Raw genomic sequence first — 16,926 nt, 5'->3', positions numbered from 1 at the left:
CCGCAGTCCTAAGCTGGCGGAAGAGAAAATCTTCTTCCCAAGATGGTCCAGCTTCTTGGATTCCCTTTCCGGTGAAGCGGTAGGGAAGGTGCTTTTGGAGGTGGAGGCTTGGACCACCAAGCTCTCCGGGGTGGGGTGTTGGGAGAGGAAAGTGAGGTCGCCCGGAGCCGGGCGGTTGCGTCGGGCGATCATCCTGTCCACGGGAGCCCCCGTGTTGGGCCTGGACCACGAGCCCAAAAGGACGTCAGTGAGGGTCTCATTAAACGGCAGCAGTTGCTCCGAAGAACTCGCTGCCGGTTGAAGCACCTCAGTCAGGAGGCTAGTCCTGACCGCCACTGTAGGAAGCTCGAGGTTGAGAACCTCGGCCGCCCTACGCAACACCACAGCATATGACGCTCCCTCCTCCGTAGCCAAGATAGGATGAGACAACATGCCAAGGTCGGGTGAAGTGTCAAGAGCACTGGCATCCCCCAGTTCCTCTATACAGTCCTGCTCAGGCTCAAGCTGGTCAGTTAAAGGGTCACCTGACCCCTCTCAGTCCTCCTCATCTTCCTCTGGGTGACAATGTGGTTGGAAAGGGGCCCCAGGAGTGAACAGGGGCATGAAAACCCCACTCGGCGCCGGATCCGGCATCGGTTGACGCCAGTCCTGTCCCGTGTCCACGTCGGGAAGGAGGCTGGGGTCGACGTCGGCCGGGGGGTCGACGTCGGCCGGGGGGCCGACCGGCATTGGGCACGGTAGTGGTGCCATTGGAAGCGGCGTCGGTGAAGGTGTTATAAGGTCAACCGGCGCCGATCCGGATCCAGGCTTGGATCCAAGGGGGGCCTGCGGGCCTGAGGCCGGAGCCACCGGCAGCGAAGACCTAGGCCCCCCAACCGAGTCCGCGGGGCCCGAAGACGCGCTGGCGGGGTCGGTGCACCCAAAGATGGCATACATTGCCTCATAGAAAGTACGAAGCTGGGTGGGGGTCGCACCGGGTCCCGGAAAAGGAGGAAAGCTCAGAGTTGACCCTTCAGGCACCTTTCGCGGAGCCGCGGGCGTGGTACTACCCGCACGCCTCCTCGAGTCGGCCGACCGACGAGGAGAAGGCGAAGAGCGACGATGCTTCTTCGACTTCTTATGCTTTGACTTACCCGACCCCGAGTGCGAAGACTTGGATAACTTTGAGACAGAATGATGGTGAATCCGCGACCGGACCCTCAACCTCCCTCTCGACCGGGACCCTGAGCAGCGCGGAGCCGACTGCCGTCGTTGAAGCAGCTTTCGGGACCGCTCTTGCAAAGCCTTCGGCGTCAACAACTGACAGTCGGAGCACGACTTGGGGTCGTGGTCGCGCTCCAGGCAAAAGAGGCACACGCAGTGCAGATCCGTCACCGACACCAGTCGGTTACAGGAACCGCAGGCCTTAAAACCGGGCATCCCTTGTGCATCTATTTGGAGTCGGAAACTCGAAACAAGACGTCGACAAAAGTCGAGAAACCGCTCTTCCTGGATCTGCGCTGGCTGGCATGGAAAAAGAAAGAACTGACGTCAGCACGCGAGGGCAGCATCTAAGTAGCTGCTGCGACGCCATCCCGGCGACTATGGCGCCGATAACAAACGCGGAGCCGACCGACGCCACCTTCTGAAGCGCAGAGGTACTGATGACGAAAAATCTTTCTCAGATCCAGTCTGGCGCCTGGGGGTAATTCTAAGGTAAGGAATCTATAACTAACGTGTTTCTTTCAGATTGATCTGTTAAAGGGTCTCCAGACCCCTCCCAGCCCTCCTCACTCTCCTCTGGCTGCCAATCTGGTCTCAAAGAGCCAGGTTAGAAGAGGGGCACATGAGTACCCGTCAGTGCGGGATCCAGCGTCGGCCGGCGCTGGTCCGGCTCTGGGTCTACCTCAAAGTGAAGGCCAGGGTCGACGTCGGTTGGGGACACAGCAGACGCCGGTTGCGGACGTGGTGCCAGTGGAATCGGCGTGGGTGGAGGCGTAACAAGGTCGACCAGCGCTGACCTGGAACTAGGCCTGGATCCAAGGGTACCCTGCAGTGCAGAGGCCGGAACCGCCAGCGTCGAAGGCCTAGGGCCCCCAGCCGAGTCCGCGGAGCCTGAAGGCACGCCGACGGAGTCGGGCTGCCTAAAGATGGAAGGCATCACTTTGTAAAACTGACTAAGCTGGGCAGCGGTCACTCCTGGTCTCGGGAAGGGAGGGAAGCCCGGAGTCGGCCCTTCGGGTTACGCTCGCGGAGCAGCGGGATGGGCATCACCCACATCCCTCGTAGCGTCGGCCGACGGATGGGGAGAAGTCAAAGAGCGACAATGCTTCTTCGACATTTTCTTGTGCTACAACTTACTTGACCCCAAGTACAAAAACTTGGATGAAGAGTGATAATGGTTCCGCACCGGTCCCTTGACCTCCTACACGACCAGGACCTCGAACCGCGCAGAGTTGACTGCCGGGCCTCGAGAAGCTTTCGGGACTGCTCCGGCTAAGACTTTGGATTCATGGTCCAGCAATCGGAGCACGACTTGGGGTTGTGGTCGCACTCCAGACAGAAGAGGTACACGCGGTGCGGATCCGTCACCGACATCAGTCTTCTACTGAAACTGCAATCCCTCGTGCACCAGGAGTTGATGGACTCGAAAAACGATGTCGACAAAAGTCGAGAAAAAGTCAGTCAAAAAGTGACTGGAGGTACTGCTCTCTCTGGATCTGCACTTGCTGGCACAGAAAAAAGAAAGAACTGATGTCAGCGTGAGAAGGTGGTGTCTATGTAGCTACCGCAATGTCATCCCAGTGACCACGGCCCCAACAACGAATGCGGAGTAGACCTATGCCACCTTTGATGCTGACGAAATTCTCCGGATCCAGTCTGACGCCTGGGCATAATTCTAAGTAAGGAATCTATAACTAACTGCTTCTTTCAGATAGGCTGCCCAAAAATGCTATGCAGTGTTTCATAGAAAGCTCAAAGCTGAGCAGGGGACGCTCCGGCTCCCGGAAAGGGAGGGAAGCGCGGAGTCGTCATAGAAGCGGGCCCACGAAGGCAGAACAGGAGAGCGACGACGTTCTGGTTCCCGCGTCGCGTCTGCCGACGGACGGGAAGAAAGCAAAGAGCGACGATGCTTCTCCACCTTCTTCTTGTGCTTCGACTTACCGGAGGAGAGAAAAGACTTCGATGACGAGTGGTGATGACTCCGCGACCTGTCTCGAGACCTTCCTCTCGACCAGGACTTTGAGCGGCGCGGAGCTGACTGCCGGGCCGCCAGAAGCTTTCGGGACCCCTCCCGCAAAGACTTCGGGTTCATGGCCCTGCAGTCGAAGCAAGACTTTGGGTCGTGGTCTTGCTCCAGGCACCAGAGGCACACGAGGTGCGGATCCGTGACAGACATCAGCTTGTGACAGGAATTACAAGGCTTGAAGCTGGTCTGATGATGGGACATCCCTACATGCACCAGCAGTCGAAGGACTCAAAAAATATGTCGACTAAAGTCAAAAAAGTATTAGTCAAAAAGTGACTAAGGGGCGCTCTCTCTTCGGATCTGCGCTGGCTAGCACGGAAAAAGAAAGGACTGACGTCAGCACGCAGGGTCGGCATCTAAGTAGACACCGCGATGCCATCCTGGCAACCACGATGCCAGCGACGGACGCGGAGTCGACCAATGCCACACTACCAATGCGCAGGGGTACTGCCAAGAAAAAAAAAAAATTGCCGTATGCAGTCTGACGCCTGGTGGTAATTCTAATGTAAGGAATCTATAACTACAGTCTCTTTCAGATAAAAGCGTTTCTTATATGCTATTTACAACGAGCTATGGAAAATCTCCCAACAGGAGGCTGCTGGGAGACTACGTGAGATTGATAGGGTTAACCTAGAAAAGGCTTTGGCAGTGGTTGACAATGGTATGACCACACTATCATCTAGGATGTATTCACTAGGCAGCATTATATCTTCTGCAATAGATATAATGGAATAGGATTTGTCTATTTTACAACATGGGCAATCGCAATTGCAGTCCATTATATTATTAAGCTGGACTCTACACTCATTGCGTTTTGGCCACGTCCCCTGGCGTTACATCAATAGCACAACCCTGTTCTCTGTATACAATCTAACGGAAAGACAGATGGTTATGGCATGCAGAGGTGCAAAATATACCATATTGCCCTTTATAAAATTGGACCAATTACCTATCACTGTGGCAGAGTCACCTTCCACAGAATGGTTAATCCATGGCTATATTACACTGTCAGTCACGACATTCCAATTTCAATACTGTCTACAGTATCAACAGGTAGGAAGAAATGAAGCGCTGGGAGAAGGATGTATACATGAGTACTGGGAATTACTGTACAGATTTAGATGCCGAAATAAGGACACTGACGTTTTTCGCAGCGGTTCGAACTGTAAAAGTATTTTAAGTGGATCTTTATTTTGCAAAGACATTTCGCTTCACGGAGCTTGTAATGCTTTGGTTGCTAACTTGTCCTGTCATTTGAAGGGTTCCCCAACTGCCGTGATTCATCCGGTATTTGAACTGCTCTCGAATGGGAGATATCTGATGCTGAACAATCTAGGCTGTTGTGGGATGGTACCAGGCATCGTATATCTAGTCACAGTAAGTTCCAGGGTTACTTGTTGTATGCAAGTATTGTTTCCACCAACCAACACAGTTAGGGAGGCAACGCATTGGCCTTAATTGCATATTTCTTTTATATGGTTTGATTCTCTGAGCAGACAGAAAGCCCTGCTTTTACAGAAAGATGTGGCCTTAACCTCAGCCTGAGAGACTTTTGATCAACAGGTTGCAAGGTCTTTATCTGAGATACAGGCACTAGTCCGTACGAACTTCCCACTCCATTTCGAGGAAATGGTTCATCATATCTTTAAAATGTATGATACGAGGGGGATTGTGCACCTATTTAAAAACATAGGTTCTGGGCTATCGAGCACCTCTCAGACAATCTTCGGAGTTATTCCAGCATTCATACACTCTGAATTGGGAAGCGTTTTTAGAGGGCTTCCACTGGTCCTACTACTTGTAGTGGGTATCCTGGTTTTAATTTTCCTGCTTCGAAATGGATGGCCCAGTTCATTGAGGGATGAAAAAGGCACTGCTGGTGTGACATTGCCGTGAAAACATGGTACTCCATCTGGGCACACCTTGACTTCGGGAGCTAAGTGAGTATTGGTTCCTGTCGGTCAGACCAGTCTGGGTTGACTGCATCTTGCTTGTACTGCGCTGCCTATTCTGAGAATACGAATGCGTGTTGGACATATTTCTAACCCATCCATCGGATTCGCCACCGGACACAGATGTACGACTGGACTCCTTAAAGGCCCACGTGTATCAGTGTCCTCAGCGTATTCCCATGTTGATGACAGCATTTTTAGAGCCTCCACGAGATGCTTCAGCTCCTGTTGGAACGGACAACAAGCTCACTGGTTTCGAGTGTTTCCTCAACTGCTGCTGTGGGAACTGAAGAATATCACCTTTGCTCCATTGACCTGATACAAGAGGTGTTACAGGGACCGTAGTCTGTGAATGCAAGCAACAGTGATGTTGCGTCTCCCACACAGGACACAAACATTTGGCTCTCCGTGTGTTGAGAACAATTTGGCCCTTTTTTCCAAAACAAGCCAAATTGAAATGCGAAACATCGCTTGGTTTTATTTTTTCTGTTCACACTGAGCACCATGGCTTTTGGTGTGCTCAGTCAGTCTGATCATATATTGAGCTTTTTTTTAATTTTAGCAAGATCATTTCTACTTATACCATGTTTTTAGACACTGGTTTTATGACAATGTTTTTAGCTTTTTATCAGGCATACTTTAGCATTAGTTGACCTAATCAACTTTCGGGTGAGGAGTGGGTGTTATGTACCCCAATCTAGGCCTAAATAGATAAATGTATCTCAAGAAAAAAGAGAGGGACCCAACAACCAAAGGAGATGGGTGCCAAAATAGACCTTAGTCTACAAAGGTCTATAAAGAAGACTTTGGGTAGATACACATACATAAAACCACACTTGCAATAGACACCCTATGTCACCAATGCATAAACCACAAACCAGAGAATATAGAAATCAAATGGCAGATTCAAATAAAAATAGTCCAAATTTAATATGCAAATATATAGGCATTACCGTGTATCATGTTTACTCTTAAAAAAATATACATAGAAAATTCATCATAAAACAATTGAAAAAAGACCAATATGTGATCCAATATGGTTAATGCAATTGAAAAGACATACATACAAATAATACCAGAAAAATAATAAAAAGGAGGAAAAGAAGAAATGGGAGAACAGGAAGGAAAATAATTCCTTTACTCAGAAGGAACTACTAGATATCAAACAGATCAGTTGTTAATTTATAAGAACATTATTAATCTTAACAGTTGTCTACATAGATTTATAGTAGGTCTTCGTTAGATTGCATCGACGCGTTTCGGTGGGCAATATGTTTAAGCTGTCACCTTCTTCAGGAAAGGACAATAACTCCCAAACATTAAAAACCGATTCTTAATATTGTTGATGAACTAGGCTAAAACAGCCTCAATTCAAACCACGAAGTACAAAACAAGTTCCTCTTTTTCTCTCTTACTCCTATATATGTCTTAGGAAAGATGTCGGTACAAATACCTAAGCGCGTCTCGCTTCAAGTATGCACATATGTTCAAATGCGATCCAATTTGTCATATAGATATGGCCAATACCTCTAATTATATGGCCTGAATGCAAGAGATAGATGGCTCGCATCGTCTCTAAAATCCAGGGTTCTTAGACGGGCTAAAAAAGTAACTTCTGTTGTCCTCACATTCACTAGTGCAGTCCCGTCAGTTTTTCAGAATAGGCACTCCACCTCCGATGGTCTTGAGCGGCCTGCGGGGTATACACCTCCTTGAAACTAGCCTCATTTATTATGCAAGAGGATTTTTAGAAAAGTCCCTTGCACATGACTTACATAACAGGATTAACATACTTTGTGTAAAAGTCATGGTCATCTTCATCCTAGGGCGAAAGAACTACTTTGCAAGATTGCAGGTATTGATTTAGGCTCATTTACATATTTGTACGCACAACATATCGATTGTGTTAGGAACCCCAAGGATACCTTTATGGTATGAAAGAACCATACCTTCACTAGATAGACAGAGGAGAAGCTTCCACGCTGACACAAGACACTGAGGTCCCAGCCTGCAGAAGTTCCAGCACGCAGTGGTCTGACATCCCTTGTGGGGTGTCCAACTCGAGACCAAAGACAGGGTCCTTCGCTCTCTCCCATCAGGTAATGGGGTTGGCTCTTTCCGAGGGATTCTTGGCTTCACACCCAGATACATTTAAGGGACACTTAGGTAGGGTTTGCATCGTAGGATAACGCTTGATTACTGTCATGTCTATATGCCTGCATATATTCACTGTTTTAGCACCATGGTAAAATTCTACCTTTTATTTACTCTGTTGGTGCTTGTAATCTTATACATTTGCTACTGTCTAATGATTGTTGCAGCAGATATGTTTTATACTAGAATGACGCTGGTTCAATAAATGCTTATTGAAAACATCCCCACCGTTTATTCTGTGCATCTTTCTGAGATCAAGTTAGCATGATTGACTGAGCGAAAAGTACTGTACTGTTTTCACGGTCCCTGAAGGATCAAGGGTTGTCATGTTCGATAGTTGTCAGAAACGATTTGCTCCTTGGTAATGTTAGGGGGCTCACTCTGGCACTGTGTGCTAGCTGGTCTAAAGGCTAACATATCCTATGGGGGTGTCTGGAATCAGTCTAGACACTAATCCCTTTATGTTGTCTAAACGTGCAGATCCTATGTATTTTTAGGAACTACACAACACCAGTGTGTAGAAAAGGGAGGTGGGAGGGCATAAAGGAATCTGTAAATAGAAAGGATATTTGCCAGAAAGAGGAATACAGAAGGTAAGTAACTTGTTTTTCTGATGGATACTTCTAACTGGAGCTTCCTCACTTGTGAATAGATACTAAAGCAGTACCTTTCAAGGTGGTGCATCTGTGGAATGGTGCAAACTATAAAGTCTTAAAGGGCCAAACAGTCCTGACTATCTAGCCAGTACTGCTTCAAAAACATGTGCGCGGATGCCCACATAGCCACCTGACAGATATCCAAGACAGGCACTCCATGTGCCAATGCAGTGGCAGCAGCCTTGAGTCTGGTGAAGTGAGCCCTAATGCATTCTGTAGGCTGTATCTTAGCTAGCACCTAACACCTCTTAAGCAGAAGACTATCCATCGAGTGACGGTCCATTTCTGCACTAGCTTGCCATTCTGTGCCCGAGAGAACCCCACAAAAAGCCGATGATCCAGCCAGTGTTCTTTGGTAGGATCAATGTAAACCTTACTTCTGGTCCAACCGATAGAGTCTCTCTTTCTCTTTTGAGGGTTGAAGCAGAGCAAAGAAGGTTGGAAGCATGATGGCTTTTCCAATATGAAAAGGCATCACCAACTTTGGGAGAAGCCAAGCTAGAGTCACTAGTTTGTCCTTGTGGCTCACGGTGAACGGCAAGTAGCATTTGAAGGGCTGCAAAATGGGGATGGGAAATTAAGCGCCCTACATGTTGAATACCACAATTCATTCTCCACGGTCTAGGGCATAAAGACCAAGGAGAAGACCCCTGAGAAAAAATGAATGTGGATCCAGGGGAATCTAGACCACAAACTGGAAAAAAACCTCCTACCCCACACATTTACAATTGCATACTTCTATTAGGTATTAGTTTCAAACATCTATGTTGAGCCCAACATGTGATATGTATACACTTAATATATTTTTCATTTCCTTATTATTCATTATTTTTCTGAACACATATTTCTTTTGATGCACACACTTCTTGTATGTACAATAAATATTGCATAACAATCTACAAAAATATATTCAAAGATTACTTCTACAAGGCTACACAAACCCTTCTCCACACAGCATAGTATTAAAAACTCAACCAGCATTCACACATGTACTCAGTCATGGATCAAGCATACTACAATCACATCCACCCATCAGAACCACAGAAAGGAACTTGTAGGTGGGGGAGAAAAAGAATGTCAGGGTGTAGCCCCTTTGGCCAATCTGTAGGATTCATTTGTTGGCTGTAATTTGTTGCAACCCCTGCAGGAAGTAGCTAATTCCGCCTCCTACTGGATGGCGGTGTGCTGGCTTGACTCCCTGTCAAGAAGCGTGAGTTAACTCTACTGTACCATTAGGCTTTTGGGTATTGGATGCTGTGTTAGGAAATCTGGATCTCCTAAAGCAGGTCTATGGTTTCGGGTGACCTGTCGGTTGACTTGGGACCAGAACATGATTTAACCCAAGTGCCCAGCAGTGTGTCAGTGAAGACTTCATTTAAGGGCAACAGAGGTTCAATCGGTGTCTGACTAGGGTGTAGGACATCTGTCAAAAAGTTTGTGTTTATCTCCATAGAGGTGAGGTCAAGGTCAAGGTCCTCAGCAGCTCTCTGGATGAGTTTGTAGCAAATGAAGTATGTTCCTCTGTAAGTGGCCCAGGGAGGAAACCAGTCCAGTATTGGGTAAGGTATCCAACCCACTAGCATTGTGTAGGTTCATGTACCGGTGCTCTCACACTTTCTCTGGAGAAAGAGAGTGTCGAAAAGGGGCTGAATCCCACTTGGACTTCTTTTGTTACGTCTTCTACTTACCTGAAGACTTCGACAGCGAGGAAAAACTGCCTCTGGAACAACTTGCAGAATGGGGCAGGGGAAGCAAGTCCTCAACTACACATCAAGTTGAAAACGGACCAGCGTGGAGCTTTCCAATGTTTCGCCATTTACAGCTTCACCTCATGCTTACAGATGTTCTTAGGATTCATCCGGGTGCAGTCTTCACAGGCCTTGGTGTCTCCTTTGATGATCTTAAGCACCAGAGGCTGGTGGTGACCAGTCACAGACAGAAGTTTTAACAGTCCCTGTAAGTTTTGAATCCTGTCATTTTAGAGGCTGATACCCCTTGCATACTGGAAAAATATTTTGGAAAACATTTCTTTACTGGGTGAAGAAAGAAGGAGAGGAGCTACAGATCTACTCTGAAGGCACAAAAAGAAATGGACTGATGTCATCACGTTTGCTGGGGCTTATAAGGGGATCTGTTCATTACTTCTGGTGTGGACCTGTGTCAACATAGAGTCACATGGTTCCACTTACCAGTGCGCAGGAACAATGCTATTGAGCTTTCCAGATCCAGTTTGGTACATGGGGGAAATACGCAGGGTGAGGAATCTGCGATTAGAAGTATCCATCAAAATGCCAGCGTAACATTAATCAGAGGATTGAAACAAAGAAAATTACATTTACAGACAAAACTTCCACATGTCTCTGCTTTTTTTACAGACGTCATAAGATGCTATGGCCTCAATATTTAGATAAGTGTTTTTCAAAGAGAGGTGATCTTGATCAATCATGCATCACATTAGAGTTTACATGTCTGCGTATAAAACTCACCTGTTCTGTTAACTCCTTCACCTTTATGTTACTTTGGTCAGTCTGCAAATAATAAGCACCCCACTGCCTGGATATGTCTTACTTATCTACAAAAACATGTTTTCCATGTAGCATATTTTTCTAACACATTTTCTATGAATCTAAGAGCTCCAGCTTAGAAAAAACACAAGCCAAAATCTTAACTAATTACCATCCCCAATTAGCCAAGCACTGATAGAGTTAGTAAGGGAGGACTTGTCTAGGATCATGTAGCAAAAATTGAATCAGCTGGACCTTTTTCTCTCTATGTATGTTATATTCCTACCTCATTGTTTCCTGGTTGAAGCCATGTTCCTGGTAGGAAGAGAGTAGACTGAGGCCCAATGTCCCAGTAGCGACCAAGGTTCAGTTGGTTAACAAAGACAACACCCTTTCGCCACCCCTGCAAAGATGAAAGGTGCAATTAATCAATGAAAGGAGTACTACATAAAGAGGTAAGGACAGGAAAAAGAAGAAAAACTTTATCATTGACGAAAGTCCCCAGATTCATAATTCTTAGCGGAGAGGATAAACCTCTGACTTTCCTTACATAAAAACCTTACTTCTTTTACTGTAGAACAATCGCTGGCATCAAACTAAATCTGGAAACGTCAAAGCTCTCACATTGCAGGTAGTGGTGCTGGCTTCGGCCAATGGCAAAATTGACATCAGGTAACATCCCGGGAGACATATAGCGCCCAACCCGGCTGAACTACTTCAGTTTCCAACCTTTTCTTCCCCTCATCAAGGCGAGCTGACAGACTGACATCGATAGAGTACCGAATCTTATTAACTTTCCCTACAATAGATCCATCAAACAGGGAGGCGGGTGGGTCTGTAAGGAATCTGCAGGTAGTTTGAATATCCAACAGAAAGACTGTAACCGCAGGTAAGTAACTATTTCATCTGATGGACACTTCTACCTGTAGAATCCTCACCTGAAGAACAGATTTCCGAGCGATACCCTGCCCCTGGAGGAGGGTTGAGGGATGGTTAGACAAGGAAATCCTCTAACACACATCTGGCAAAGTTGCTGTCCCTAAACATATCAGAATCCATGCAGTAGTGCTTGGAAAAGGTGTGTAAAGATGCTCATGTCGCCGCCTTGCAGATCTATGTGAAATAAATGCCTCTGGTGAAGGTAGACATGGTGGATTTGGGTCTGGTGGAACAGGCTTTGATTCATTCTGGAGGGTCTTTCTTGGTCAAAAAGTAGCAGGTCTTAATGCCAAGGATGTTGCATCTGGAAAAAATATTTTCTGCACAGCTTTAAATTTATTTGCATCTCAGTACCCAACAAAGAAAAGGTCATCCAGTTATGTGTCCTTGGTACAATCCAGTTAGTAGTTACCCATCTGCCTAGGATCCAATCAATGTAACCGCTCCTTCTTCTTAGTGGGATGGGCGGAGGGTAAACGGTTGGGAGGGTGAATAAATGACCCAAGTGGAGTGAAAGCAGGCCTGGTTTACAAAACAAACTTTTCGGGCTAGAAAGAGATAAAAGGGGGACCACACCTAAGAGCTTATGACTCACTCACCCGTCTGGCTGAATAGCCATCAAAAACAAGATTTTAAGAGTCAACGTCTTCAGGCGGCAACTATGCAGGGGCTCAAAGGGAGCCCACATAAGAAAAGTCACAACCAAATTAAAGTCCCATTAAGGCACAGTAAATTGAGAAGTGGAATATATGTTTGTCAATCCTTTATAAAACCGCATAACAATGGGGTACTTGAAAAGGGACAGCTGGTCCGGCAGTTGGAAGAATGCAGACAGAGCAGCCAAATACACCTTGGCAGTTCCTATCGCACAACCCCTCTGAGGAAGAAAAGTGTGCATACTGCAGGAGCTGTGACAGCTTATCCTGCAAAGGGTCCTCATTATAGTCTTCACACCATGCAACAAAGGTTATAAATCTGCCAGCATAAGGAGACTTGGTGGAGAGGGGACAGGTTGACAAGGTACCATCCACCACCTCCAGTAGAAGCTGAAAGGAACACAGTTATCTCCACTCAATCTCCACGCATGAAGCATTGGAGATTGAGCTGGGGAACCATTCTCCCAGACTGAAAGAGAAGGTCTGGGCTGAAGAACAATTTACTTACCTTCGGTAATTATATATATGTAAGAGACATATATTAGTTATAGATTCCTCACCTTAGAATTACCCCCAGGCGTCAGACTGGATCCGGAGACATTTTCTTCAGCAATACCCCTGCGCGTCGGTAGGTTGCGTCGCTCGACCACAAACTGCTGCGACAATAGACCTTGAGGCATAAGATCATTGGCGTTGTGGTCACCGGAATGACGTCGCGGTATCTACTTAGATGCCGTCCCTGCGCGCTGATGTCAGTTCTTTACACAACATTCCACGCCAGAAGAGCAGAGCCATGCAAGACACTGACCACTGGTGCACAAAATTAAGGCCCTGAAAGGGAGTCCCTTACCCTAGAAGTCAGTTAGCAGAACGGGGATGATGGGTGGGGCGGTGAGGAATCCATAACTAATATAGGTCTCTTACAGATATATTGTTACCAAAGGTAATTAACTTGTATATCTGAAAGAGACTATTAGTTATGGATTCCTCACCTTAAAATAAATACCCCAGCAATACCAACCCCGGAGGTGGGTCTGCGAACTAAGTTCGCACCTTATTTGCAGTCCTGCAGGACATAGATCCTAAGTGCTCTGCAGTGGCGGTCTTTCTAGACGGCACTAAAGCATTTGATTCGGTGGAGTGGGATTACCTGATAGGTACTCTGCAATATATGGGAATGGCGTTTTCCCTCCTGAATTGGGTTAAACTGCTGTACACGAAACCGTTGGCACACGCTCCACTCCCTTTCAGGTATCTAGAGACACGAGGCAGGGATGCCCACTCTCCCCGATCTTATTTGCTCTAGCCATCGAACCTTTGGCTGCGAAGCTTCGGCAGCACCACAAGGATCGCTCTTTGGTATATCCCGCCAGGCAATTAGTTATCTCATTGTATGCGGTCGATATGACCTTGTATATTAAAAATCCGATGGAAAACCTCAATCAAGTGTTGCGTGAGGTTACCAAATTTGGTGCCATATCGGGCATCCAAATAAATTGGGCTAAGTCTGCGGTGTTCCCCCTCACGCCTAATACCCAACAATTCCCAATGGACTACCCCTTAGTCTGGGAGAATGAGGAGTTAAAATACTTGGGGGTACAGATAACAAGGGAAAGAGATGCATTGATGCGTGCCAATCATGGAGTGGCGCTAGACGGGGTTACCGACAAGATTGCCAGGTGGATCTGCCTCCCATTGTCGATGGCGGGGAGAATTTCCCTTATAAAGATGGTCCTGTTCCCTAAATTTTTGTATCTCTTTGTTAATATCCCTTATCATCCAGGGCGCTTCTTCTTTAATGCATTAAATTCACAAATTATACGACTTATATGGGGGGGGAAGCAGGCGCGCCTGAGCCTTGCCACGATGATGTTACCATATCAGCAGGGGGGGAATGATGTTCCCAACTTTGAATGCTATTACTATTGCGCGCAGGCACATTTTGCAGTTTACTGGTTTCATCCGCCTCCCTACATGCCACACTTAGCAGTGGAAGATGGCTACATGTCCCCGACACCACCAGAAGGGTACCTTTTCACCAGGGTGGCAAGGCGAGAGCGCGACCCTTCCACAGTGGATTGTACAATCGCTGAGTGGGACCATATTGTGCGCAGGCTGGGTGCCCCCATGATGTATTCCCTCAAAATACGTCTGCTGCGTAACCCCTTATTACAGGTCACTTATGAAGGGTTGTGCCCCAACTTACTGGATAGGCTGCACTACACCACCTGGGGAGATCTCTATGTAGGGGGGCAATTCCAAACCCAAGCGCAATTCTTTGATGGCCGTGAGCCTTCCACTATGGATCGGTTCATGTACACCAGGCTCCGGCAAAGTGTGAAGGCGGTCACCCCAGCGTTTCTGGATGAACCCAACACGTTCCCTCCTCTGCATGACCTGCTGCGAGTGGAAGCCCCACGACATGTGGTATCAACCCTGTATAAACACATTAGTAAAGGGTCTTCCTCCTGCCACCCAAGGGCTAGATGGGAGTGGGACAAGGACTTAGATACCCCGCTGACGGATGAGCAATGGGAGCTAGGTTGCAGGCAAACTGAGGAGGTTACCGGTAACAGTAGACTTCGCCTCATACTCTAAGTATTTGCATAGATTGTACCATACCCCTATTAAACTACACAAACTGAGATTGAGGGAGCATGATCACTGTGCGCGATGTGGGCGGACTTCCTATATTTAGCATGGTGCTGCCCCTTCGAAGGGCTATCCGCTATGATCGGAGTGCATATGGTCCTGGATCCGATTGTGGCGCTCTTGGGTCTTATCCAGGGCATCAAAACAGTACATAAGAAATTCCTGGCGCTGGCACTGTTCTTGGCAAAACGGCAGATAGCTTGTAGGTGGGGACGGGGCCGAGCTCCAAAATTCAAAGACTGGGTAAATGAGATGGCTAGGTGGCAAGCCCACCTGCATGATTATGCGGAACTGTTACCTATGAAATCTCGCCCGAAGGATATATGGGGACCATTGACTGCCTTTCTTCTGGACTCTGGAGTATCCTGCGGTGCAACATTGAAGGGAAAGGAGGTGGGCCCCGTTGAGGAGGGAGCCAAGGGCACTCAATTGTGATACTACCAGATGAGGGATAAGTGCTTGGGGAGCTGCGGGGCGGAGTCTATACAAGGCTGATGAGGCATATGTGGTGTATGGGGGGGTCATGCCTGGTGCTTGCTCTAGAGGCGGGTGGGCGCAGCCATCTGACAGCTGTCATTCATACGGGGATGCCCTGCATTGAGCGGTTGTTTCGAGAATCTGACTATAGGGACTGTTTTGCTCTTCATACACTGTGAGTTATCCTATGACCGGTGGGTGGACTTTTCAACAAGTGGGGGGGAGGGGAAGAGGGATGTTTATATGTAGAGAATCTGCACGGGAAGGTGTAAATCACTGTCGTAATATTTCAGCAATACCATGGATGATTGTCATGACGCTGATGTACTGTGCAGATCTTCAATAAAGTTGTTTTGAAACAAAACAAAAAAAAAAAATATATATATATATTCTTAAGGTGAACGCTTCTCTTGGAAAATAATTATATGGTCAGGACACCCAAATAAAAAACAACTACTCTGGAAAAAAAAAAGGTCTATTGTCGCAGCAGTTTGTGGCCGAGAGACCCCACCACATCCCGGCACAGAAACCTCAGCCGGGAGCCAGACCACGGCCATTCCTCTTTAAGCTACTCAACTATAGAGACTGTGATGTGGTTCTCCGTGAAACACACAAGATGGAAGATCTTAAGGTGGGCGGTAGCTCAGTCATGCTCTTCCCCCACTATACAGCCCGGGTGCAAACACGTAGGAGTAACTACACTGCGGTGAAACAGCAACGCGGCACCCTAGAGATACCATATTCATGGTTGTTTCCAGCCCGCCTGTGCGTTGTAACTAAGGAGAGGACTCACTTCTTTGACTCCCCAGAGAAGGCGTGGGACTGGCTCGAAGAGTCGGGGCTGTGATCGGGCGTGAGTCCTGTGAATTCAGACAGTGACGCCGCGACAGGTAGAAGAACCCGACGACGCCGTTGACGTGGGACCATGAGGCTCACCCAACCTGGGACCAACGCCCCAAACCCGAAAAGCATGCGAAGGGAGAGATTGGAAGCCCTAGAAGCGGTCACCACCATCGGCTCCCCACATGCCCAAGAACGCTTGGACTTCTGCATACAGACCACACTGGTACCCGGCGGCTCTTCCTCGCCATCCACCATCGTTTCAGACGATCTTACACTACCAGTGGTGACTCCACAAACTGCCGATGATTTTATCTGAACTAACCTTCTTGTGATGGTCACCATCATGGACAGCTCATGCAAGTAGACCATTATCTGTCCCCGCTGTGTCTTAACTGTGGTTGGGAGTAGGTGTGGACCTATTGTACTAGCGGCACTGTCTGGCCTTCATGGTGGCAGAGCAGCGGTGACCCACCTGTCGCCAGTAGGGTCACACACACACCTTCTCATGGAGTTGGGGTGAACTTGAGGGGCGTTGCGGTTCCCCAGCCCACCAACCCGACTCACAGTCCGTTGGTCCCACATGGTGACACCGGAGCTTACACTGTTGACACACATCATATGCAAGAGCAAGGGGGATGGCTACAGCATGGCAGAGCTGGTGCGCACACCCTCACAGGCACCCAACTGACCTAGTTTACGCCACTTCATAGTTATAGAAGTTTGGACGGACATCACGCAATGTCTGCCCCGGATGTTACACCATTCTTGGTTCATCAGTTGTGTTTTTTGTTGCAGCACACCGACATGATGTCGCCTGACCCTGTCCCTCGTGCCGCCTGGGCCCACCCTAGCCTCGGCGCCCCC

General features: G+C 47.8%; 1 protein-coding gene across 2 annotated transcripts in view; it reads right to left on the bottom strand.

The window, feature by feature from the left end:
- Positions 1 to 16,926, bottom strand: part of GLB1L2 (galactosidase beta 1 like 2) — a 1,021,913-nt gene that overhangs the window by 79,075 nt on the left and 925,912 nt on the right. For both annotated transcript variants that reach the window (XM_085647243.1, XM_085647244.1), the window contains exon 18: positions 10,782 to 10,898. In XM_085647243.1, the coding sequence (XP_085503369.1) occupies positions 10,782 to 10,898 (117 nt within the window). The remainder of the gene's footprint in view (positions 1 to 10,781; positions 10,899 to 16,926) is intronic.

Source organism: Triturus cristatus, chromosome 3_2 (assembly GCF_964204655.1).
Source record: "Triturus cristatus chromosome 3_2, aTriCri1.1, whole genome shotgun sequence".
Taxonomy (NCBI): Eukaryota; Metazoa; Chordata; class Amphibia; order Caudata; family Salamandridae; genus Triturus; species Triturus cristatus.
This window is presented reverse-complemented; position numbering and strand designations above follow the sequence as displayed.